The sequence below is a fragment of the Halichondria panicea genome, chromosome 8 (genome assembly GCF_963675165.1).
Source record: "Halichondria panicea chromosome 8, odHalPani1.1, whole genome shotgun sequence".
Taxonomy (NCBI): domain Eukaryota; kingdom Metazoa; phylum Porifera; class Demospongiae; order Suberitida; family Halichondriidae; genus Halichondria; species Halichondria panicea.
In genome coordinates, this window is record NC_087384.1 from 1263443 (window position 1) to 1289322 (window position 25880).

The 25880-nt window shown below is 40.9% G+C and overlaps 4 protein-coding genes and 1 long non-coding RNA gene across 6 annotated transcripts in view; 2 read left to right on the top strand and 3 right to left on the bottom strand.

Moving 5' to 3' along the window:
• Positions 1–25880, bottom strand: part of LOC135339652 (serine/threonine-protein phosphatase 6 regulatory ankyrin repeat subunit B-like) — a gene marked incomplete in the record, with an annotated part of 1209744 nt that overhangs the window by 157918 nt on the left and 1025946 nt on the right.
• LOC135339661 (ankyrin-3-like) lies at positions 1307–14365 on the bottom strand. Its single transcript, XM_064535883.1, has 21 exons — positions 13361–14365; positions 13202–13288; positions 12993–13094; positions 12842–12940; positions 11745–11843; positions 11576–11674; positions 11001–11099; positions 10852–10950; positions 10570–10668; positions 10418–10516; positions 7190–7288; positions 7012–7110; positions 6739–6837; positions 6576–6674; positions 6343–6441; positions 6157–6255; positions 4775–4873; positions 4604–4702; positions 3522–3620; positions 1662–1760; positions 1307–1550 (listed from the first exon to the last, which is right to left on the bottom strand). Exons 1-21 carry the CDS (start codon positions 14255–14257, stop codon positions 1476–1478), a joined length of 2844 nt encoding a protein of 947 aa, XP_064391953.1. The 5' UTR covers positions 14258–14365; the 3' UTR covers positions 1307–1475.
• On the top strand, positions 16831–18281 carry LOC135339723 (uncharacterized). The gene is made up of 2 exons (XM_064535971.1): positions 16831–16945; positions 17049–18281. Exons 1-2 carry the CDS (start codon positions 16937–16939, stop codon positions 18180–18182), a joined length of 1143 nt encoding a protein of 380 aa, XP_064392041.1. The 5' UTR covers positions 16831–16936; the 3' UTR covers positions 18183–18281.
• LOC135339880 (uncharacterized) lies at positions 19233–21254 on the top strand. 2 transcript variants are annotated; one of them, XR_010396120.1, is made up of 4 exons: positions 19233–19477; positions 20014–20149; positions 20319–20421; positions 21042–21254. It is a non-coding gene; the product is annotated as an uncharacterized LOC135339880 (long non-coding RNA). The 2 variants fall into 2 exon arrangements; XR_010396119.1 differs by having other exon boundaries at positions 20319–21254.
• Positions 21343–25781, bottom strand: LOC135339707 (SEC14-like protein 3). The gene is made up of 16 exons (XM_064535951.1): positions 25563–25781; positions 25408–25506; positions 25249–25347; positions 24899–25114; positions 24697–24769; positions 24240–24567; positions 23982–24131; positions 23853–23925; positions 23110–23153; positions 22790–22943; positions 22583–22677; positions 22427–22525; positions 22073–22318; positions 21783–22019; positions 21652–21724; positions 21343–21595 (listed from the first exon to the last, which is right to left on the bottom strand). Exons 7-16 carry the CDS (start codon positions 24033–24035, stop codon positions 21408–21410), a joined length of 1263 nt encoding a protein of 420 aa, XP_064392021.1. The 5' UTR covers positions 24036–24131; positions 24240–24567; positions 24697–24769; positions 24899–25114; positions 25249–25347; positions 25408–25506; positions 25563–25781; the 3' UTR covers positions 21343–21407.

The following is a 25880-nucleotide window of genomic DNA, read 5'->3' on the forward strand; positions in this document are numbered from 1 at the left end:
ATTATAATCTTACAATTACTATAACCATAGATTAAAGAGGCAGAGGGATTGGAAACGGAAGTAGTGTCACATGACATTTTACAGTGAATTTGCAGCATGGCACCAGAGTATAGGTAAACAGAGTTGTAGGTAAACTGCTCAGTATAGGTAAACAATGGCGACCTGACCTCTGCACCTATTAAAGAGGGCGTAGCGTCCATCCTAGCAAATTTAATTTCGAGGGAAATACATGTAGATTTGTTAGGGACGTACCCAAGACGACAGAGTACAGTAATATGTCGCTACTTGGTGCTGTAGACCTACAGTTCTCTAGATTGATCTCGCGGAAGAAACTGAGACTCTGAGGAAGATATAGAAAATTATGTTGTTTTTGTAGTTTTACTGTTATTACAATGTATTATTAGTTATGTGTTTTAACACTTAGACTTAATTACTGTAGTTGTTTAGTTACCATGGTTTGTGTTAGGAATGTTTATTAGTTAATTATGTCTGTACAGTTTCCTGGAGCAGAGCCTCCCTTAGTCTTTTGTTCTGTACAATAGTTCTTGCATGGTTGTAAAGAGGCCCTGCGCGTTCTGTGTACCATACCCTGCATGCATGTTCAGTTCTATCAGTTGCTCTCATTGTTCTCTAATTGTTGTGTGAAGCTAAACTAAGCTCGAAGATACGCGCTGTACCGCTGGTGCTTGTTTAAATACTCTTGCCAACATGTATAACTTTTTCATACAATGTTCAATTCAGTTCATATTTCACACATTAATGTCACAAAATTAATGATATGGGCAACATAATATATAAACTCAAAATAACTTTGTCTTGTGTCAGGGCTTTAATTTGCTGTTTTCGATCCAACCTACTATTAGACTACCGTCCTAATGATTATGTCTTGTGTCAGTACTGTGTGTTTATATCCATGTCTTCATTTTGTCTATAATTATTATTGTCACATTTTTTGAGAATTAGATTTTTTATGAGGCACATTTTTCAAGAATTAAAGAATAAAACAATAGGTGACAAAAACGCATAATTATCAGGGCCTAACAAGAACTCTGTTGCTAAGAGAACAATATTATTATACACTGACTTGCAGCATAATTTTATGTATCACTATGCCTTCTCTGGGTGTACGTAGTTACTTTAAACCACAATCAAAACTCGGCCAATCCTATCAATTTTTCACATTGCACGTTTTTCTAGTCGGATACACTGACTTGTAGCATTAATTTTATGTATGTGTTCTCTGTGTAAACGTGGTTATTTTAAACCACAATCGTTGTTTCAATATCACATTGACATTGTTCAAACTGTTCATTTTATCCCCTTTGACAATACTAATGAGATTGTACGAATGTATATAAATTAATAGAACTTTATAATTATAATAAAATTTATAATTATTATGTTCATGAAAAGCCTGAAAAGCAAGTAAGGGGAGGCAAATTGCATTTAAAAGATTGAGAATACAAAACACAGAGTCACTGCAAATGCAAAAGTTCACAGACTTGAGAGTGTTTATTCCAACGAGCCAAGTCGTAGGCAGTGCGACCATCCTGTGTATAAAATGAGCATGAGTAGAGGGAATCTGGCAAGAATCAGTATCAAATTAGGTGAATCTATACACAAAGTATGTAACTATTATCTCTCATAAGTACACGACTCACATTAGTTTTAATGTTGACGTCAGCATTGGCCTCCAACAAAACTTTTATAACTTTAAAGTGACCAATCAGACTGGCTATATGCAGTGTTGTCCACCCATTCTGTATATATAATAATATGGAGATAAGTGAATTAATTATTGCTGCAAGAGTAATGAAAGCACCGCGGGTGCTGATGCCTCTGGTGGAGGCACCAAACATGAAGCTATTATTATACTATAGATCTATACCTATTAAATTTACATTGGTGCAAAAAGTGAGAAATAATCGACCATAATCGTTGCTAAAAGCTAAAAGGATGCCAAAAGTTCAAAATTTATAAAATTCATAGCTATAGGGCTATACATGAAACAGCTAGCTTTGCAGCTCTCTTGCAGCTATACCAATAGCTAGCATTCTATAGTGCAGTGCAGAGCTATAACTACTAAGTAGAGTATACATAGCAACACTCCATGGACAAGTTTTGCTATGCACTGTTCTAGCTGAAAAGGCTTTCCAAGTAAGCAAACCATAGACTCGCTGGCCAATCTTACATCCGCAAGGGAAGGAAGGGACTGGTCAACTGCCGATCATCGATCTTTTCTAGTGTTAGTTGTATGACATCATCACATGGTTTGTGCAGTAGAACAAAGATCAGGTGAATGTGGGGTTTGTCCGTGGTTATTCTAGCACAACATAGCTCCAGCCAAACTATATACTGAGCAAAATATGTCATATAACATTGCTTCTGCACTGTGATTGGTCATTACCGATTTCTGTAACGAGAACAACTTGTTGATTGGCAGTTGACGGATGTAGGTCTGGCCAGTGAGTCAAAACAGAGGGATAGGCAACACCCAGAACTTCCGTTGGATCAAAAAGGGGTGTGTGCACTCAAATGGAGCCGCCAGTAAAGATTTATAGCTTATAGTATTCTGGATACACCAGATACATTTAGATTATAGGCTATTAATCTTTTAGAGCTACTTATGCAAAGTGATGAGAAAGTGAGCTACAAAGGCCTATATAGGGGATGTCAGTACTCTCTATAAGCAAGTCCTTCTTTTGATCACAATACCTAACCTGTGTCTTAAAACTAGATAACCATATACAGTAAGAGCAGGAGAGGTATGGAAACTTTGTGGACTTTGGACAAACGTTTCATGGTGCTGCCACTATACTTCACTGTATCATGAGCTGGGAAATATGCTTTGTCCCATGCATGCAGTTATAAACATACTTCAATTCTGTCAAACTATCACTCGAGTTTCCTCCATCTCTGACAGTGAAACTTACACGTTATAAAACCATGGAGATAGAGGTACCAATTTCAAAATCAAGCTAAATAAAAGAACGCTCTGCACTAACATAGCAGCTGTAGCTATCAGTAGTGTTGGGTGTATGTGCATGTGCATGCATGATGCAGGATTGCTTTGAATTTCTCTTTTAGGCCCCCTACAAGAAAACTAAGCAGATATCAGGTGCAGTGTGTACTTTCTTGAGCGCAACAAGCCTCCAACCATGCAGAGGGTGTGACGTCACACACTGCATTTACCTAGCATCACATGACCTATCTCTCTCTTTTGTTTATCTATAAGTAAACATGGCTATAACACTGCATTTGCCTAGCATCATATGACCTATCTCTCTCTTTTGTTTATCTATGAGTAAACATGGCTATAACTCGAGAATGACAAATTACAATCCAAGAAAATGTGACTAGAAGCCTATAGAAACTCTTACTTGCACTTCGTATCCTTGGAGCAGCTGTAGCAGTCTACACAGATACACAGACAGACACACAGACAGACATACAAACACACTACCGTATACTTTGCTGCGCATGCGCAACCGAGGCGTGATATTTATAATAATAAAACTCACCATCTCCTGAATGTCAACCTGAGCCTTAGCCGCAATCAACAGTTCAACTACCCTCAAGTGACCATTTTGAGCAGCTGCATACAGTGCAGTGGCTCCAGTCTGTATAGAGTTAAGTAAAAAGTGATGAGCAGCTGAACACACCATAAACACCAGCTCATGCATATAGGCCAATTATTTTCTTATAATGTTTCTAAAGTCACGCAAGTAACATGCAAAACAGAAGAGGGAACTCTATGTTATGGTTAGATAATGGGCATGAGGTATCTATGTGTTATAGTGTCCCAAAGCTCGAGGGATGAGGGACACTATAACCCTGATAGATACCGAATGCACATTATCTATCCCATTTAGATCCCAAAACCTATTGGCTACTAGAAATGCACTAGCTTAGCAACAGTCAACCAGCCAACATAGCAACTGCATTATTTCTTTTGAAAACTAGTTGGCATCTCTGTGTCTCTACTAAATCTGTGGTCTCTATTCAAGTCAACCCTGTTCCTCCACCTCAGTTTAATGAAAATTATAGTCCTAGCTCCACCCACAAAACAAAACATCCAGCTCCTCCCCCAGTTTTGCAGCAAACAAGCCCAGCACACTTCCCAAGAAACGAGCGGCTTGTACTACTCTCACAAAGCGAAATGAAGACACCTAAGCTAGAATTTGCAGCAAACAAGCCCAGCAAACGAGCGGCTCCTATACTACTCTTGAACAAAGCGAAAGGAAGAAGCCAAAGAGAATCCCAGCACTTCCATACATCCAGGTCCTCCCCCATACAGCCTTGCAGCAAAAAAGCACAGCACTACCCAAGAAATGAGTGGCTCTTACTACTCTCAAACAAAGCCAAAACAAGAAACTAGAGCTTCTCTCTTTCATTCTAGTTCTATTATTATGTTACTAGACAAAGCATCTAGCTACAATAATTATTATGTGTATCTTCTTGTAAATGACAATACAATGTACAATGTTGTAGTTTGTAGCCCAGAGCAATCTATAGTACTGGTACTATAGCTCATAGTTCCCTGCTAAATACACTGAAATGGGATCTAAGGCTACCTAATCTCTGCATGTATAGATACCCTCACCTCTTCTTGCAAATTAACATTGGCTCCAGCATCGATTAGGAGCTCCACACATTTCTGGTGACCTTCGAAACTGGCTGACCAGAGAGGGGACTGTCCCCCCTGTATACATGTGCATGAACAGCACGTGCAACAAAATTAATGTTTGCCAGTGTAAATAAATATTTAACTGACCTCGTTCTGAGTGTTGATTGTAGCCTTGGCTGCTAAGAGGACCCTCACCACCTCATCATGTCCATTTTTACTGGCTGTGTGGAGAGCTGTCCTGTTGTCCTGTAGTTTTAGTTGAGAGTATAGACATTTGATAAGGTGCATCGAGCGCCAAAGGCGGGAGAAAGCATGCAACTCAGCATCTATCCAACGTACTCATCGAACTTCAAATGAGTACCATAAATAAATAAAAGTGACACGAATTTTTTCCGCAGTTTACAGAGTATTTCATAACTAGTGTAGCTAGTAGCTAGCTAGCTACGGATCGTGCTAGTGAGTCTAGGACTTTCAGCGATGAGTTACAGACGAGAGAAGACTACGCCATAAGTCTCAAACTCAGTGGGAGTATAGTGAGGAAGTACCAGCGTCTCAGAGCGCAACAATTGCCTCTTAAAGATCATGTCAAGAGGCGTTTGCTTGCCAAAATTAGGGCCAGGACTGTTCAGTCAAGGAAGTCTGAAGTAACTGGTAAGTTCCATACAGCATTAGATTTACTTAGTGATCATGTATAACAAGTCAAGTAATAGTCTACTATAATTATAGAAAGGTCTGAGAGTGGCCCTACCTTGGACCATCTCCAAGATATAGCAGCTAACGGCCCTGAGGCACTAATTTTGTCTCTGTACAACATTTTGGCTATCTGATCGAGGGTTAAAGGTCAAAAGCCAATCGCGTAAGCGATGTTGCTAAAAATAGATACCTATGAATAAATTTGAATTTTGATGATATTGCCTTCTTTTCTACATACACCCTTGATAAAATATCAGTGGCGTAGGAACAGTTAAAAGGTTGGGGGGGCCACTTGGGTGGTGCAAAGCACTACTGAAATGGAACTGCCCCTGGCGCGGAGCGCTGGAAAATTTGAGACAGGAAGCCGCACCTCCTCATTATGACATCATAATTAGATGCAGCCTATCTTATTAGCTCTGAACAAGAACTAAAGTCTATTATCTCAAAATCCACACACGTAAACGTTCATAAAACATGTTACAAGAGTATTATCATTCAAGAAAAAGCAATCTTTCTTTAGCCTCAATTCCAGGCCGCATAAAAAAGTATTTTAATCAGCCTGGGATCGATGCTTACAAATTCAAGCTTACTCCTCGTCAATTAATTAATTAGAACACCTATATGTAACTCAGGAAGGGTGGACCCATTCAATGTTGGGGGGGCCAGGCCCCCCTTGCTCTGAAGTTGGGGGGCCCCCGGCCCCCCCCCTGTTCCTATTGCACTGAATATAATTATGTACATGACATGAAATGTTGTAATCACTCTTAAGAACATGATTCACTCGTTGACAGAGAGATGAGAGTATAATTATACATGTATACACACACAGAGCTCACATTAGTCTTGATGTTGATGTCAGCTTTGGCCTCCAACAATATTCTGACAACTTCACAATGACCATTCCAACTTGCTACGTGTAGTGCTGCCCATCCATCCTATACAGAGACAGATAAAGTAATGCTGGTGATAATACGTGTACAATAATATTTTATGTAACAGTGGTATGAGCAACTAAAGCTCACCTTCCATTGAACGTCAACCTGAGCCTTAGCCGCAATCAACTGTTCAATTACCCTCAAGTGACCATTCTGAACAGCTACAGACAGTGCAGTGGTTCCATCCTGAGCAGTGTATGAACACTTGTTACATATTTTAGACTATATAAGAAGGGGTATGTACATATATAGGTATAATTATATGTACACTATGTATATAATTATACGTACATAATGCATGTTCCCTCAACGTGACTCACATTAGCCTTGATGTTGACGTCAGCATTGGCCTCCAACAACATTCTGACAACTTCACAGTGGCCATTCCGACTGGCTATGTGCAACGCTGTCCACCCATCCTGTACAGAGACAAGTAAATTATTAATTAATACTCCTGAGAAGGTATAAGCAATTAAACTTCACCTCGTCTTGAATGTCAACCTGAGCTTTAGCCACAATCAACAGTTCAACCACTATCAAGTGACCATTTTTAGCAGCTACATACAGCGCAGTGGTTCCATCCTGTACCGAGTCAAGTGAGGAGTAATGAGCATGCAGGTGAACACACAGTGTGTTGTCTATAAAGACTACCATGCAGTAACAGACACAAAACTGATCACCAGGACATGTGGGGAGAAAACTCTATATATGGCTATATAGCCAATCTCTGAGATGTGTACAGGTAGATACACTCACTTCTTTTTGCACATTAACATTAACTCCAGCATCGATTAGAAGCTCCACACATTTCTGGTGACCCTTTTCACTGGCTATGTGGAGATAAGACCTGTTGCTCTGTGAAAAAAGTTAACTTTTAATACCATAGAAAGTGCTCTCGCAATACTATAGCAGTGATATGAGCAAATAACCTCACCTCTTCTTGAATGTCAACCTGAGCCATAGCCGCAATCAACAGTTCAACTACTCTCCAGTGACCATTCTGAACAGCTACATACAGTGCAGTAGTTCCAGTCTGTGAGGAGTGACAAGCAGGTGGATATAATTATAATATATATATATATATATATAATAATATACAGCTCACAAAACAACTTTATTAACCTGAGGCACATAGACAGGGGCTGATCTCGAGGTGGGGTTGCCCCTAGAAAAAGTTTCCCCCGGAAAATTTTTTTGAATGGTGCTCGCTGGCGCATTCTGACAATCGCAAATATTGTGTAAGAGAGACATTTTCTTCGGACTTGCAGCTAGATCTGACACTAGATATAGTCTGATCATGCAGCACTGCTATTACAGTATCTATTACCAGTTGTCAGTAAGGCCAAACCGAATAATTTTTCATTTTTAATGTTAACGACCGTTACCAAATAAATAAGTGAACGCGAAAAAAGTGGTCCGGTTTTGGCCTGACCAACCGGAGTGGTTCCGCCGGCTCTGCAATACCCTAGTGAAACCCCTCACACATATAATGGCGGAAAATGTGTAGGGGATTCTTGAGTTCTCCAAAGTACTCTTGGAACTCAGGACATGACGAGATTGGTACCGAACTGTAACATACACCCCGCCAAACAATGTCTCAGGGGGTGCTGAAACCTTAAAAGTGCCAAAACAAGGCAAGGCGCACCAAAACACTGGCTAAAATTTACCCTTTACTATAATTATGCCTTTTAGCAACAACATTTCAATGTCACCATTCTGAGCTGTACAAATATTTAGAGGACCAACCAAAATTATCTGCTCTAATAACAGCGAGCATAAGCTAAGAAGCTTGCACTTTGGTTAGCTAGCGGTTTTGATTCTAGTATGCATGTTTTGCTAGACCAAGTGAACCATGTGTTCTAAAAATTATCCTAGCGCTTCAGTGCAACGTAAGTGAAACTTGAAAATTGCATATTTACGATCAAAATTCAAGAGAACGTGGCTAGAAGCCATTACTTTTCATCGCATTGCAACTGGAATAGACACACACGCACACACGCATGCACAGTTAGCTTTTTTAATTACTGTATTCCTTGTGTGGCTACGCTTCTAGGCATAAATACATGACATGGAAAGTGCTCATTGACAGAGATGAGAGTACACAAACAGAGCCACAGTATGTTGCAAAAAATATTTGCGACAGGCAGAGTCATGAACTCCTCATGAGGGTTTGCAATAGGGGCTTGTGGCGACATTACTCGAGGTATATGTACGTACGTTGGTAGCCTTGTGACCTCATCCTGTGCTCGCAAGCACATGCACATATAAGCATAGTTTCAGAGTTTGAGCAGTTTGAGTATGAACTAGTAGCTAGCTAGCTATAATTATAGCGTGATGGCTATGCCTACGGCTAAGACTGACACTGAGACTGATGGAGCCAGTCAAATTACTGCTTCTCCTACACCGGTATATATCTGCTAAGCTTCCATCAAATGAATATTGTACTAGATACGAAGAAAACTGATAACAGCAAGGAGATAATAAATAAATATTAACAAGAGGGATAGCAAGGAGATCTTAGTCAATGGAGAATGGATAGAGAGCCTCTACATTCCAGATGACTTGGTCATAGGTAATTAAAGACATGTTGCTACTTATATAGGCTGGCAAGAAAGGCAAAGTAAAAGAGTGGAAGGCAGTCCTTGTTTGCCACAAATCTAGTATGTTTTCTAGCCCTAGCTTAATGAATAGCCTTTAATTTGGTTTCTTAGCTTTATATAATCCATGCATGCATGCATGTACTTGTATACATGCATACGTATTAAACTAGCTTATTGTATCGGTTCAATCTTCTTTTCTGATTTCATAATTCGCACAGACAAACAATCTTAACAAGCAACATCAGCTACGCCAGTTTCGCTCAAAAAGAAAAGAAAAAGAACAAGGATGCCATGGTAAGTTGATTGACGTGCATTGGTGATACCCTTAAGTTATTTTTTCGTTCATCTATACATGCACGCCTAGGTAAACCCCTATAGAGAAAATAATCACATCACTGATTTATTGATCCAGAGAAGCTCAACTATACCAAGAGTCTGGTGAAGTCAAGAGTGCCTATGAAACCAACTATTGAGTTGAGCACATTTGGTCAAAGCGCAGAAGTTCACTAAGCAAGTTTTGCCAGACTATTCGAGACAAAGAACATTTTTTTCGATTTTCGAGATTATATAATATTTTATGGTGTTGTGTTTTTTTCCCAATCAAGGGTGCAGCATGTTTATCTACTGTATGTAAATATTAAGCTTACTTAATACATGTGTAGTCCAGCAAAATAATTTGCTATTCCTAGCAAAAAAAAGCTATGAATTTCAAGCTATTGAACTTTTGCATATTTTTACCTTCTCAATGCTTGAAACTATCAATTAACATGGCGCCTGAAAGAGCAAATATATAGTACTATAAAGACTAGCAACCATTCTGTGACCATTATAGTAGTGTACCTTTAACTAAATATGTTTGAAATTGGACTTCCATTGATCATATAAACTGCTGAAACTTTAAATCATACTTATGTTTGCTAGCGCTAACCCGAGGTGAAATGAATATACTGCCAAACTTCATACTAAATTGACATTATAATAAGTCTTTCAGAAATAAGAATAAGAGACTTATGAGTATAATATTATCATTATATGAAGTGCCACTATATGTAGCATATATAGGTGCTAAATGTCCCGGAACTCCCAGGACAGTCCCGCTCTGCAGTCCTGTGTCCTGTCCGGAAATTGCTATTTGCCTGAAATGTCCCGGGTTGCTGCCCAAAAAAGCAAAAGCTTTGGAAGCAATCCAGATCCCTCTTTTCTAGCAATTGTTCCACGCTCACCGTAGTGCTTTAGAAACATCCGAATGCCTTGCTTGGATACAAGTATTTGATCCTTGAGGACGAGACACTAGTGTGATCACTAAAAACCATGGCTTAGAGTAGCCGCTGGTAAGTAAATAATCCTGTATTATAGCACTGATAATCACGATGCTCACAAACTGTTAACATTAGTATAGTCAATTAAGTAAGGCTTGAAGCCCTTCAAAGTCACGAATCTCGTGAGCTCTTCACAAACCTTTGAGAGCCTGTCGCGAACCTTCCCCACAAAAGTGCAAAGTTTTTTTGAAAACGTACTGGTATAGTGCACTGTATAACACCAACACCATCAATGTGACTCACATTAGTCTTGATGTTAGCATGAGCCTTTGCCTCCAGCAAATTTCTGACAACTTCACAGTGACCATTTCGACTGGCTATGTGCAATGCTGTCCACCCATCCTGTACAAGTGAATTAATAATATTTATGAGAATTGAGTGGTATTAAACTTCACCTTTCGTTGAATGTCAAAACGAGTATTAGCCGCAATCAACTGTTCAACTACCCTCAAGTGACCACTTTGAGCAGCTACAAACAAGGCAGTGACTCCATCCTGTAGAGAGATAAGCAGATAAACAGGTGAACACTCAACATCAGCTCACAGACCAATTTTTGTCTTGTGATGCATCAAAGGTCACGAAAACCATGCATTAACATGCATGCATGCATGCGCAATACTGGCCTATCCCTGAGATGTGTACACTATACAACGTATAGAAACCATGCAGCTACTCACCTCTTTTTGCATATCAACATTGGCTCCAGCATCGATTAGAAGCCCCGCACATTTCTGGTGACCATAGTAACTGGCTGAGATGAGAGGGGACTGTCCCAACTGTATACACAAATACATGGTATGTATGTTAGTGTTTGCTTTTAACTGACCTTGTCCTGAGTGTTGACTGTAGCCTTGGCCGCTATGAGAACCCTTACCACCTCATCATGATCATTCTTACAGGCTAGGTAGAGAGCCGTCACATTGTCCTGTTTTATTACACGACTTGGAAGAGTATTCGCTTTCAAGCATAGTGGAACCTCAATATACAACGAACAACATTGGGGAACAGTATTTCTGTCGTAGTCTTAGTTTGGAGGTTTCGACATGTATACTTTATTAGCCAATTCATGCTACAAGTGAATCTTTCTAACTGCTTCTCCAGGTCATACGAAAAGGACAAGCTGCAGCTGCCTAGGATTTAAGTAAATAATGCAAGAATTTTCTACTGTCTGTTTTGGAGGTTATATTCAATTGCTGATCTGGGACTAAAAAGCTGCTCATTGTACAGAGTAGAAAGGTGGCTGTTCCTGGCCTGAGAGGTTGCTTTACATTGATCATAAAGTCTATTCAAGCAGGACCCGAATTCTTGGCCGTTTTATAAAGGCTAATGGTTAACCACTGTACACAGTTTACTCAATAATAAGTTTGAGTGCCATCCATGTACACCATCAATGTTACTCACACTAGTCCTGATGTCGACGCTAGTCTCGGCCTCCAACAACATTTTGACAACTTCACAGTGGCCATTTCGACTGGCTATGTGCAACGCTGTCCACCCATCCTGTGCAGATATACAGAGACAAGTGAATTAATCTTAAGAGAATGCAATATTAACAGGGGTATTACTTCACCTTTCGTTGAATGTCAACATGAGCCTTAGCCACAATAAACAGTTTGACAACCCTCAAGTGATTATTCTGAGCAGCTACAAACAGCGCTGTGGCTCCATCCTGTACAGATTCGAGTGACAAGTAGGTGACACAAACACATACCAGCTCACTCAGCCACCACATGCTATTATATAAACTGTGAAATTTTAAATTAGGAACTCTGTAATGAGTACTAATGTTATTCATTGCCTATACCTACTGTAGCAGGACCTTTACACGTTAGCAATAAAAGACTCTAAAACAGCACTTGGAACCTATAACTTTACTGGAATGTCTCTTTTACTGGATGTGGTCAGTCATTAGCAAATACTACACGTGGCTCACAGATTAGACATATCTTTCATATCTAAAAGATATTATGTCTCGAGGAAACATATTTGAGATAGTTACCCGGCAAAACAGCATAGCAAAAATGTTTTGAAAGAGGGGACAAAGTCTACACACACAGACACGGACACAGACACACATGCACAAACACAGTACCGTATACCTCGCTTGCGCAAATTGGGCTGGCAGGCAACAGACAACTGTTGACTGGAAGCCATTCCTCTTAATAATGATGTCATTCTCTACCTAGTTGGGTGTGGCCTGATGTTCTATTTGCATACTGTAAAAGAAGTTATTTTAGCTAACGGAACAAGAGCTAGTCTATAACATGCATGCAGTTTAGAGACTAAGTCGTTTTGCTTGCCAGCAAGATTCAGTGGTGCTCAGCTAAATAACCAGATACACTAACCTGAGCTGAGTATAGTAGAGATTCAGGAGGGGGGTAGTTGCTCTTTCCCACCCTCTGGCTATGCCACTGCATAGAGGATGAGGATAGTTTTCGAGGCCCCAATGCAGATTTATTGTAAAAGAAGAGTATCCAACTGTAGCAGTTGTAGTGTAAACCATTTATTCATTTATTCATGGCTAACAGTTTAGACAACTACAAGTGTTAGTGACGGAATTCCGTCCGAGATATAGCTAGAATGGAACGTGCGTGGGAGTTGCATACTCCTCTTCATACACTCCTGTTATAGCCAATCTCTGAGATGTGTACAGCTAGATACACTCACCTCTCTTTGCATATTAACATTGGCTCCAGCATCAATTAGGAGCTCCACACATTTCTGGTGACCTTTGAAGCTGGCTGACCAGAGAGGGGACTTTCCAGTCTGTAAATTATGTTGTACTGCAACAAGTGCGTGAACAAAACATTTAACTGACCTTGTCCTGAGTGCTGACTGTAGCCTTGGCTGCTAAGAGGACCCTCACCACTTCATCATGTCCATTGTCACTGGCTAAGTGGAGAGCTGTCCTGAAGTTGTCCTGTAATTAGGAATAGACATTATAATAAGTGCATGTACATGGAAAAAACTCTCAATAACTCATTTCAAGAGATGTTACACACAGATATTGCACACAGTGAATCTTACCTCATTTTTCTGGTTTGGATCTACTCCTCCTTCCAGTGCCAACAGAACCACACCCACAATACCTGTCTCGCAAGCTTCCATGAATGACTGGAGAGAAAAGTACATTGTTAGCAAATCTGCTGACCAATTTACATTATTATACGTACATATTCCGCTCACCATCCTGGGGTTCTTGTGACACAATTTTCTGAGTGACCTACTCATATACTCGGTCATTGGTCTCTGTTCAGGTCGATCACGAAGACATTTTTCAGCAAGTGAATATAGACAGTGATTTTTTCCCATCTTCTTATGCACATCTTGATTTCGTCGTTTTAGCTCCATTTTTCCCAGCAAGTTGTAGAAAAATGATGAAAGAGTGGATAAGTCATAAACATTAGGAACATTGCCGATGATAGTGTGAATAATTAAAATACCAAAAGAAAATATGTCCAGCTTGATCGTGTACTTTGGGCGTTCTATTCGACACTCAGGTGGCATGTAGAAAGCGTTACCAGGGTTAGTTGTCAAATTTGCTATTGCAGAGGGATCCATATACCTAGACACACCCAGGTCTCCGATCTTGGCCGTAAGGTCCTTGGTGAGCAGGACGTTGGGAGCAGTGAGGTCACGATGAATGAGGGGAGGGGTCAGCGAGTGAAGGTACTGAAGGCCCTTGGATACATCGTACAAAATGTGGATTCTAATGGCAAGGTCAGTGTCTGGATTCTTTTCAACAAAATTGGCCAAATCGGAATGAAGCCTCTCCATTATTAGACTGATGTCATTCTTGTCATGGCCGTAATGGACTCCAATAAAGCTGACTACATTGGGATGATTCAAGCGACTCAAAATGCAACACTCATTTCGAAACTTTGTCAAAATGTAATCTCTCTGTAAAAAAGATCTTTCTTGGAGCAAAATGTTATGAATCTTCTTTGCTATGCAGTCCTTTCCATCGACTGTCACTCCAAAGACACAACCATAAGCTCCAGAGCCAGCTTTGTTACCATCCAGATCCAATCCTTCCACCTGGACCACCAGAGTGTCGAGATTCACCTCAATTCTTGTAGCCATCCAAGTAGATCTATATTAAATTAATATCTAGGGCGTAGTACATATCTCATGTATATATTATGGTCTGCAGCACAGACTGCCTTCATGTCATTCCTGCCTAAGGTGTGGGTTGGGTGGCTCCCCCAGGAGTATGCGCATGCTAGCCTCGATTCCAGGCCGCTCTCAATTGAGAAAGACGGTACACTGTCTGCGCATGCGTCAATTGCCCTAAGATTCTTGGGGATCGAGATATCTTAGAAAAATTAATTAATTATTGTATATTTTACAATGATGTCATTGCACAAATCACAGCAGTTTTAATAAAATAACACAGCTACTTACAACATTTATGACCTAGACTAGTGACTAGTTTTTGTTGTGATGGCTTCTACTTCTGTTCTGCTCTTGCTCTAGCCTCGATTCCAGGCCCCTGGAATCGAGGCTACTCTTGCTCAAGCTCTCTCCAGTCTGAAAAGTCCGGTTTTGTCTTCTTTTGTACTGTGGTAGAGTAGTGGGCGTTTTTCTGTCAGTACCTACCGGCTCTGGCAAGTCTACTTGCTTCCAGACGCTTGTTTGATGCCATCTCAGTAAGATCAGTGCTCCTTGTATGAGCATAGAGTTGTGATGGCGATTTCTCTCTCTTGACACTAGATAATAATAATAGTTTAGTTAATTAGTTTTTTTAATGATAATAGTTATATAATAGATAATAATAATAGTTTAATCAACCATGTGGGTGACCATAGTACAAAAGGTTAATTGATAAATTACAAAGAGTTTTACTAACAAATTTACAATTGAATCCACCCACGCACATGGTGGTTACCAGGCCCTCTAGTGAGAGGGGCTGGGATCGAGGCTATGCGGATGCTTGTTTGTTCCTGCCAATGTTAAAAAGAAGAAGTCATTTTGTCTATTCTTTTTTGCACCTTCTATTTATGGATAAACAGCAAGAAAAAGTACGGCCTGAGAACGAGGTTAACGGTCTGTCCAAAAATTCGTAATATCACATGACCACAATGACATCAATGCACTGAACTTGCACTTGTCAAGTCATAATCAGAGGAGGTACGACAGGCGCGGTGCCGCTCAAGCAATTAGCCTTTGATCTGGCGCCTTCCCCTTTTCCTATGCGCATCTTGCTCAGAGAATGTGAAGCCTTTGCAACTGAGTTTGAGTTATCATAGACTCATTTAATCCTAGCAAAACACAGCTGATATGCTTTAGTCACAACATTTCTCGATCATTACCGTCTGGGGTTTTCCAATTTATTGATAGTGCTCTTTGTTTCGGAGTCTATTACCCATCTGGATCACGTTCTACATTGCAAGTTAGAGGATAATGTTAATGTTACTCGGGTCACTGCAGCAATGTGCAGGCAAGCCAACTACCTGCTTCATACTTTTGTGGGGTGTGATAATTATGTTAGAAATTAAGTCACACACTGCCTCTCTATGTATATGGTTGGGTTCTGTGGAAAAAAATCCGTTCGATGGAAACCTCTTTCAACAATATTTTAAGAAAAATTTGGAAATTACCCCGACAATGCCACACGCGTATCCTTCACTGTGTTGCTGGTGTTGAGAGCTTGTTCAATACTATACCCAATCGATTCTCGTCATTTGTATCTCGTGGTCTTGAATCAAACTCCTTGCTCATCAGGTCTGTTTTTTGTGGGCATCAAGCCACGCATACACGGCAATTGGCGTTAACTCAGGGGGGACTTTATGAAAGTTTACAGCAAGCAGGGCCGTAAGAACCAGGGGGGCTGGGGGGGCAACTGCCCCCCTGGTTTCAGACAGTGAAATGGGATGGGGATCCTCTGCAGAGTCCAACAGATCACAAGTCCTGCATGATGATAATATTATATTTAGTGCCTTTTAATCTAGTTAAAGTGGTTTGTTGCAACAACACTGTACAGTAACTAAAGTAAGTTGATCCACATGCAGCTGAAATTTTAGAGCTCACTATGGCACAATATTCATGCCTCAGCCTGCCCATGATGAAGAAGGTAGGCGAACTAAGACCTTCTTCACGAAGCTCGATGAATCCACAGCGTCTATTCTTACTTTATCACAAGTTGCTAACTGATTCGCTTGACTTTGAAGCAGTTGCTCGTGACTTTGCTTCCACTAACACATGTCGAATAAACTATTTTGCTATAGCTCTCACATGCAGATTATTTCATTTATGTATCTTTCTCCTGTTTATCTCTGAGAACATACAAAATGTAAAAAGTTCGCCTCCAGCGGGACGGGAGGGGGAATTCCCCCTCCCGGACCCACCCCCTGCGTCGCAAGGAGAGGGCCCATTCCTTTTTTCTGCCCCCACCTAAAAAATCTTCTTACGGCCCTGGCAAGGATGATTTTGCATGTGCAGAGTTTGTCCGTGACATCAGATTTGGTCGCATGATTGGCTCACCAGAAACTACATGTACCAACTCAATCCTCCATTCTGTCTGCTGTGACTGATCATGACTGTAACTATGCATGTTATAACTGTGTTATATCACATTACTATACCTCTACCTATTCTGTACATGCACCTGTTCTGTGAAAGTTATTGTGTGAGCAATAATTATCCGCCCACGCCATGTGTTTTTGCTGAGTCACAATTAAGCGTTGGGAAGTCACACACACACCCAGTTAATTACTTTTACACTGAAAGCAGTACAGTCACAATAGGATTGTCCCTGTGAAAATGGGAAAGGTAAGTGTATTGACCTATTAAATAGCTAGAAGGCTGTAAGACATCCACAATGCCATTGCAATGAGCCACGTTAAACAATGTTTTCTGCACATTCACATTACAGTCAAAGCCAATCCCAGAAAGTAGGGGGCTGTTTGTTATCCTGCTGCTAGCTGACATGCTCAACACTCTTATACAAGAAATCATCTTATTGGTCAATGGCAATCGAAGAGAGAGTGCTATCGCTGCTTTTTCGATTTTTGGAATTATTGCTGTTTTTTTCTTTGGATCGTTAGTTGTTGCCCATTTTCTTTATCTATGCTTTCTTAGAGGGCGTCGCATAACATTCTTAACATCTACTATCCAAACAATTGGTGCACTATTCTTCTTCTATGGAAATAACATTAACATTTTAGTTGACAACTATGGTGCCGATCTTGGATGTAGCACAGTGTGTGCTGTAAACAGTGGCATCATATCTTCATTTGCTCTGGGAATTGCTCTTATTATCTTCTACGTTGTCCCTCTTGTTGTAAAGAGTTTATTGAAGCTCCTCGAATTTAAGCGGAAACTAACTTCTGAATCGATTGTCACAGTCGTAAACAAGGTTCCTGATTGGTTTGCTGCTATTGATATGATAACGATATTTGTGAAGATTAATACAGTGTACTCTGCTGTAGTAGTCATGGTGCAGACCACTGAGTACTGTAACAGCACTGACATTGCCACAAGCACAACGTTTCTGTTATTTTGCATATTCATTGGAATTTTTTCAGAAGTGGTGTATTTCTTGACCGCAATGACAACCAACAAAGACAACAACAAGTTGTACTCGATCTTGGTGACATTTGGTTTCATCTCCATGATGATTTGCCTTCCCCTGTACCTTCTCGCTGATAACCGTCAGCCTCTGGACTGTGCCTTTGGGTGTGACACGTTCACGTTCAATACGACTGCTAATGCTGCTACCTGTAACAGCGTTGCCAACGAAGGTGTGAGACTTGGATTTATCATTGTATCACTCATTTTTATTGCCACAATCCCAGTTGTGTATTTCATCCTTAATCAAAATGCAAGAGATGAATTAACGCAAATTCATTCGGAAATAAAACATAAGATTACGGAGGAATTCAATATTTCTAAAGTTGGTGTGGCGATTAAAGATACAGTCACTAATCTGGGCAGAGCTGCCAAGGACAAGCTGGATGATCTTGGAGAAACAATAGAAGAGGCGATAGATGACGTCAAGTACTATTAAACCCAGTTTTGCCTCTATATAACTATCAGTTATGCTGCATGTGTATATAGTCAGTGATAGTGATAACAATGCTGCATAATAAATTTCAACCAGAAAGTATCTGCTCCAAAACTAGTACTGTATAGCGGGTAATTTTCTGGGGGAAAAAATATTCGTGCATGGTTGAGTCATTTCGTGGATTGCTGCTTGCACTGCAGGTAAAAGTAGGCAAGGTCACTTCATTTGTGGGTAAAATATTCGTGGTCAGACCTTCAACCACGAAAACCACGAATATTTTGCCCCACCGCTATACCATGGAGAGGAGGTCCGACAGGTGTGGTGCAGCTCAAGCAATTAGCCTCAGCAAAACATACGACATGGGCGAGGTGTGGGCAGATAATTATTGCTCATAATCAAAGGCTAATTGCTTGAGCTGCACCGCGCCTGTCGTACCTTCTCTGCCGCTATACGGTATCAGAAACCCATTAGTCCTGCCCATTTACCATGGATTCACTGACGGCTCCAAAATTTCACATAATATCCAAAGAACCGGTGTAGAGACGTGGGCGTATATATACGTATACTGCTAAGAAAAATAATAGTCTCACATGTACATGTACATTTGTTGCCCAGTGAGTGGGCAGATCAAAGCAATCCAGTGCTCTGTATATGCATGTTGCATCCTACCATAGCAACCATATATTGCACTGCATTATATGGCATAATGTACTGGGATTATATGCACTTGCACTGTGTGTAGATTTGGGAAAGACATCTACTTTTGAGACTTATGCCCCACCATCCCACCCAATAACTCATTTAGTCCGTTTTATATAGGCTACTACCTTTCCATTAGTTGTGGGAACAAAACCTAAGAATTTACTATGAAATTCAACAAAACTAATGAATTCACTAAAATCCCACTCAAAACACATGTCTTATTAGTAATCAATCAGAAGAATTTGATGTCATTGGGCAACAAATTAGTTATTGCAGGCGCCCTCATGCAACATGCCATATATTGCACTGGATGACATAATGCCCTCGGGACCTGCGATGTTGCACTCGTGCTGGGCAATAACTAATACATGTATAGTACCGACGCAGTTATAAGGACAGTGTTACCCAAATACACACTGGTTTCTTACAAAAGACGTCGGCTGCTTTGGCTATAAGGCTACTGGAGAGGGAGAGAGTGCTGGGGGGGGAAAAGGATAGCGAAAAGGTTGGTGTGGATGGAAAGATTATCACTGAATCTGATGAGACCCCTAAGGTCAATGGCTTTGGCTTTGTGGCTACTCCTCAGATACACCCAGGTGAGTGCTCTAAATTGATGTACCAATATCACATGTACATACATCATTAGGCTTATATCTTGTTATGTTACCTTTGATGCCAAATACATGTATTCGATACAGATGGTTCTCTATAATTAGGCTATGTTGAGCTCTTATCTTGGTGTAGAGGGATTCTAGACAGGCTAGACAAATTAGCTAGAGACAGGCTCCTAGCTATAAGCAACAACAACTAGTTATAGACAAATTGACTTCACAGTGTAGCTTAACCAAATTCTTAGATCGAGGAGCAAAACATCAACTGACAATACAGGTAAAGTGAGAGTAAAACGAAGTTAAAGTGAAGTGAGGCAAAAAAGGTAAACAAAACCTTAAATACGTGGAGCGGGGCCCCAGAGGCTCGCACAACAACAAAGGGGTGATCTGTGTTCCTACTAACTTATAATCTCACATGCATGTGTATTTGTTTTATCTCCTCATTTACTATAATAATCTCTCCCATGAGTTGATGTTTCTCCCCTCATGACCTGGGGCACTATTGATGGTACCCCCCTCAGACTAGAGACTGACATCCTCCCCACCTCTGCCCCTGCCTTCAAGATCATGGACGTCTCCAAGAGAGATGCTGTTGGATTGAGACTGGCTGAGAGCGCGGCCAAAGCTACCAAAGAGAGCAGCTTCTCTGGCAGCCAGGTATATATAAGATATAAAACTATCTCCCACTACCTTTCCCTCGACACTATATTTGGCTAGATAAAATTAATCTTAGACAATACCACATGTTATGTATAATTGTTTTTATGATGTTTAATATGACCGGGAACATCACTGATGCATGATATCTCCCCTTTTCTTTTTCTAGTCCCGCTGTGCTGAGGAAGAAGCTCGGAGCCACACCCACTGTCACTCATCGGCTACAGATGCTCTCCCCGGCTGCTCGTAAACTAGCCTCTCGTACTACTATGGTGTGTAATCAGTGCCAAAATAGGAATGCAAAAATTAGAAGCAGAAGTTCACAAAATTATGACCACAACCCACAGAACTGCAACCACAACTGACAAAACTGTAACCACAAACTGGGTGCATCAATGAAACTGGATGCACGGGCAGTGATAGCTGTGGGCTTGAAATGGGAAAGTACATATAGGAAAAAGTACATAGGAAATGATTGGAATTGATTCAGTTACATGGAATGGAGACTTCGGGCACATCAGAGGATGTAAGACACACTTAACCTTTGGTGACCTTTTAAAAGGAGGCTATAAAAAGAAAAGAGAAGATGGATGTTTCATGCATCATACAATTATGAAAGCACTGCGGGTGCTGATGCCACGGTGGAGGTGCCAAAGTCTCCATTCCATGTAACTGAATCAATTCCAATCATTTCCTATGTACTTTCCCATTTCAAGCCCACAGCTATCACTGCCCGTGCATCCAGTTTCATTGATGCACCCATTTTTTGAGTTGTGGTTACAGTTTTGTTAGTTGTGGTTGCAGTTCTGTGGGTTGTGGTCATAATTTTGTGAACTTCTGCTTCGCATTCCTATTTTGGCACTGATTACACACCATATACTACGACCCCCAGCACTCACCACGCCCTCAGAGCAAGCTACACACCCACACACAAGAGCAGTGGGTCCACCCCCAGACTGACCACGCCCACTACGGTTGCGACCACACCCGTTGGCTCCACCCCCTCACTAACAGACAATCTACTCAAACTGTCTAGCAGATAAAATAATCATGATTTTTGCTATTCTGCACATTGCACTGTTATTAAATATTTGTTACACCTGTATATACATACACATCGTCAAAAAACACAAATTTATCCCTTATAACCTTCAAGGCCCTCACGTCGGATCATGCTGTAAAGCACGTCAGAATTAAAAATAGTAAAATCTTTAACAAACGCAACAGTTATAATAAAAAAAAACCAACAGCTAATAGTTTAAGTGTTTTCACAGTCATGAAACTCGTCGTCACTGTTATTATCTGTATCCATGGTAACAGTGGCAGCCTCGTCCCCCGTTGCTACGTTAGGAAGGCAGGGCTCCGTGTTGGGAGGGAGCACTTGAATAGAAAAGTACACCTCTTTAGAGCGAGTCCAACTGTATGAGTTGTCAAACTTCACCACATCTGTATAGCAAAAGAAAACAATAAGAGTGAGCTCATAATTGCAAACAAAAATTTACATTTCCCAGCTGCAGTACAGGTGTAGGTCCCGACCTCAGGCACTACGTGACTGTCTGCCTTCTTCATTGGCATCTAATGACAGGATGCCATAATAATTATAGTGATAACACGGAAGCTCTAATCAACCAACCACTGGTTCCAGTTTTGGTTTCTTCTTGGAAGAGACATCTCTGTAGAACAGGCCATAGCTGATGTTGTAGCCAGTACTGATAAACTCCCACCGGATAAGTGATCCCTCCAACTCAACCTGATACTCTAGCTCACAGCAGCCCCCTCTCCCCACTACCACCCTGTCCATCTCCTCTCTCTCAGTCTCTGTCTGATTGGTCAGAAAGTACTCGGGAGGTACGTCCCCTGCATGAATAATCTGAGAAAAAATTACATGTAAGGGGGGAGGGGGTCAGTACTGATTTAACTCACATAATCAGAGCACCATGGATCAGGCTCACATCTGGTCCCACCATAGGCTTGAGGAAGCTGGTCAGGACTGATGTACTTCTGGAGCTCTTCCTGCCAGTTGTCAGAGAGTATAACAAACTTGTCTCTGGTTCTCTTGTCAGTGAACGGCTTGAGGAGGTTGTAGAAGAGAGGGAATACTTTTGGAGCTTTGACAATCACCAATCGATGAAGAATCTCAGGATAGTTTGACTCCAGTATACCCATCGACTGTGTGTGTGCATGTGGGTGTGGGTGTGTGTGGGTGTGTGTGTGTGGGGGGGGGTAGTAATGATAGTAGGCGTACTGACAGAATGGTGTGGCTATATTTCAACGGACCTGTCTTGAGAGTTGAATGCCAGGCCAGTAATAGTGCCTCTGAAAGCTGAGCTTTTCCGCGTCTAGAATAATGGTGATTGACTCAATCTGGGGTCCGTTCTGTGGGAGGGGCAGGTGGGTGTGGTCAATAGTACATACATGTGGTTGGTAATGTACCTTCTCAGAGTACTCTTTGATGAGTTTCACAATCTTTTCCAACATATAGTGCGTGAATTTCAACAAATCTTCTTGTGTAACAGACTTGAGAATACCTGCAGAACCAAGAAGAAATGTAAATCCACATACCATAATAATTATAATTATGCACATTATTGTACCTAGGCTACCATTGTAGCTAGTATATAGTGAAGGTCTAGCACCTACCTCTGATATCAAGGTTTCCGAGGTTGTAATACCAGACTGGGTGTCCCATCCTGTCCTCTCCAAAGTGACCTTTGGGGTAGTACTTGGTCATCACCTGAGGCATGCTCCACTGTAGCAGTGCGTCCACGCCCACCTCTTCACGATACGCCATATGCTGTGTCAGGATGAGAGAGGAGCTCTTAGACTGGGTTTTATGGGGCTACATACTTCATGTAATATAATATTATGTGGGGCTAAAAATAATTATAATGACCATTATGAGCTATGATTAGTGAAATTCAATAGTGATCGAATTGACATCAGCAATACTACCAACTCACATTTCGAAGCATTTTTATTGCTTTTTCCACATCGAATTTTCGTGCTATAACAGCGGGAAGAAGAAGATGCAACATGTAAAGGGATTAACAGTTAACAGTAACTTATCACACCATCTGAAACAGCTCTCTCTAAGCTTTCAGCAGCGTATAAAAATAATGAAATTAGAGCACTAGAACACAAGTTAGGGCTATCAACAGATGCTACACTAGACGCTGGGACCTACAAGAACGGTGTACTGTATGCAGCCAACTCTTCGGACAGCCATAACTTATGTTTTGGTGACCTAATTTCAATTTCTGATTTTCTGAAAGCTTAGAAGAGCTTAGAAGAGCTCTTTCAGATGGCATATTCAACGCTTACATTTATAACATACCAAAATGTCTTATAGCCATGGTATTTTACCAAAATTTGAACACACCACTACTACCACTTGATCAGAACATGAGTTTATGGCTTATTCGAATATGCTACACTAGATGCTGGGACCTATGCACTGTCAACAACTTACAAGTATGAATACGAAGCTTATAAATGCAACCTAGTACAAACTGAAATCATACAATTGACATTCAGTATATGCAGTTGTATACATCTGCATCCATAGTAGTATAGCACAGAGGAAGTGCATACTCTCACTATTCAAGCGTGCAAACTCCTGTCATGTGTGTCAATGGATATATATCGGATGGCCACCCGGTACCCATAGATTGTCTGGCTATACAGCTATTACAGATATACCTACCTCTGAGCCATTTCAGATAGTAGCGATCATTGTCCTCTGGTTTGTTGGGAATGTCTGCCACTGCTGCTCTGAACTGCAGGAGACCAAACATAGTTTCAACAGTAGCTGAACCATAATTATTATACTTACCTTCCCTAACTCCTCAGCTTGCTGAGGGGTCAAGTCTTCCAAGAATCCACTCATGTTCACTTGTACTCTGCAGTGTTAATGTTAGGGCCTAGCCGGCCCAAGCTCTGGAAAGTGTTTTAGCTGTTCGTCTAAGTACACTGCCACGCCCATCTGGTAATGGAAATGATCACCTCATAAAAATATCACAATCAAGCAATGCCTATGGTGATCTCTCAATAGTGGTTTATTTAGTTAACAATCTTTACTCTATGAATTTACCAGGAGCAGATTACTGCATTACACAAGTGACTTTTGCTGTGCAATCTCATTCTGTAAATGCACAAGCATATACAAATAAATAATGTTGAAAATACACTTCACTTGTGCAAATCACACTGTAGTTGATGTTTTCTCTACATTGTTCATTCTGAGACGCCCCTCCTCTGAATCTGAGTCACAATCAAAGAACTCCTCAGTGTCACTGATCTCCTCCATCTGATTGGTCGCCTGTGACTGGGGGTCGGTATCCGGGGGCAACACTTTGATAGAGTAGAATACTTCCTTGTAGAGCGAGTCCAACTCTGGGAATTATCAAACTTGAGTATATCTGAGGCGGATAAAGTAGAATATATATAGCTGCATGAGCATTGAATACATGTGAGGGTATTTAAAGTATGTACAGGTATCCAATGGTACCTACAGCTTAAAAATAGCGTTTATTATGTCAGGCACTTACAAGTTCCTGTGGAATCACATGCATGTGTTCCCTGCTCTGGGGCCAGATGGCTGTCTGTCTGTTGTGTTGGCAGCTGCAGAATTACACAAATGACGTTTCCTTCCCAAGTACTAGCATCTCTAGGGCATTACATTACTCCATTGATTGCCAATATTAATTTTGTTATAGTTATTATTGCTCTTGTGCCCATGCAAGAACTGACCCCTAATTGTTATACGTTGAGAGAGCTGGTTAGGACTGATGTATTTCTGGAGCTCTTCCTGCCAGTTGTCAGAGAGTATAACAAACTTGTCTCTGGTTCTCTTGTCAGTGAACGGCTTGATGAGGTTGTAGAAAAGAGGGAATACTTTTTTGGAGCTTTGATAATCACCAATCGATGAAGAATCTCAGGATAGTTTGACTCTAGTATACCCATCGACTTGTGTATGTGTGTGTGTGTGTGTGTGTGTGTGTGTGTGTGTGTGTGTGTGTGTGTGTGTGTAGGGAGAAGTAATTAATAGTAGGCGTGCTATACGTAAGTGTACACAGAATAGAGTGGCTATTTCAATGGACCTGTCTTGAGAGTTGAATGCCAGGCCAGTAATAGTGCCTCTGAAAACTGAGTTTTTCCACGTCTAGAATGGTGGTGACTGACTCAATGTGGGGTCCATTCTGTGGGAGGGGCATGTAGGTGTAGTCATATAGAGTGCATACATGTGGTCAGTAATGTACCTTCTCAGAGTACTCCTTGATAAGTTTCACAATCTTTTCCAACTTAATTATAGTGCGTGAATTTCAACAAATCTTCTGGTGTAACAGACTTGAGAATACCTGCAGAACAGCACACAATCATACGCACACAATAGTGAAGGTATGCGTAGCCTTACCTCTAATATCAAGGTTGTAATACCAGACCGGGTGTCCCATCCTGTCCTCTCCAAAGTGACCCTTGGGATAGTACTTGGTCAACACCTGAGGCATGCTCCACTGTAGCAGTGCCTCCACGCCCACCTATTCACGATACGCCATATGCTGTGTCAAGATGAGAGAGAAGCTCTTAGACTGGGTTTTATGTTTATTTACATAATTGTAATATAATATATTACGTTGGGGCTACAAATATTATAATAGCTATAATTATCAATAGTGATCAAAACGACCTCAACATCACAAGCAATAATATTATTATACCAACTCACATTTCG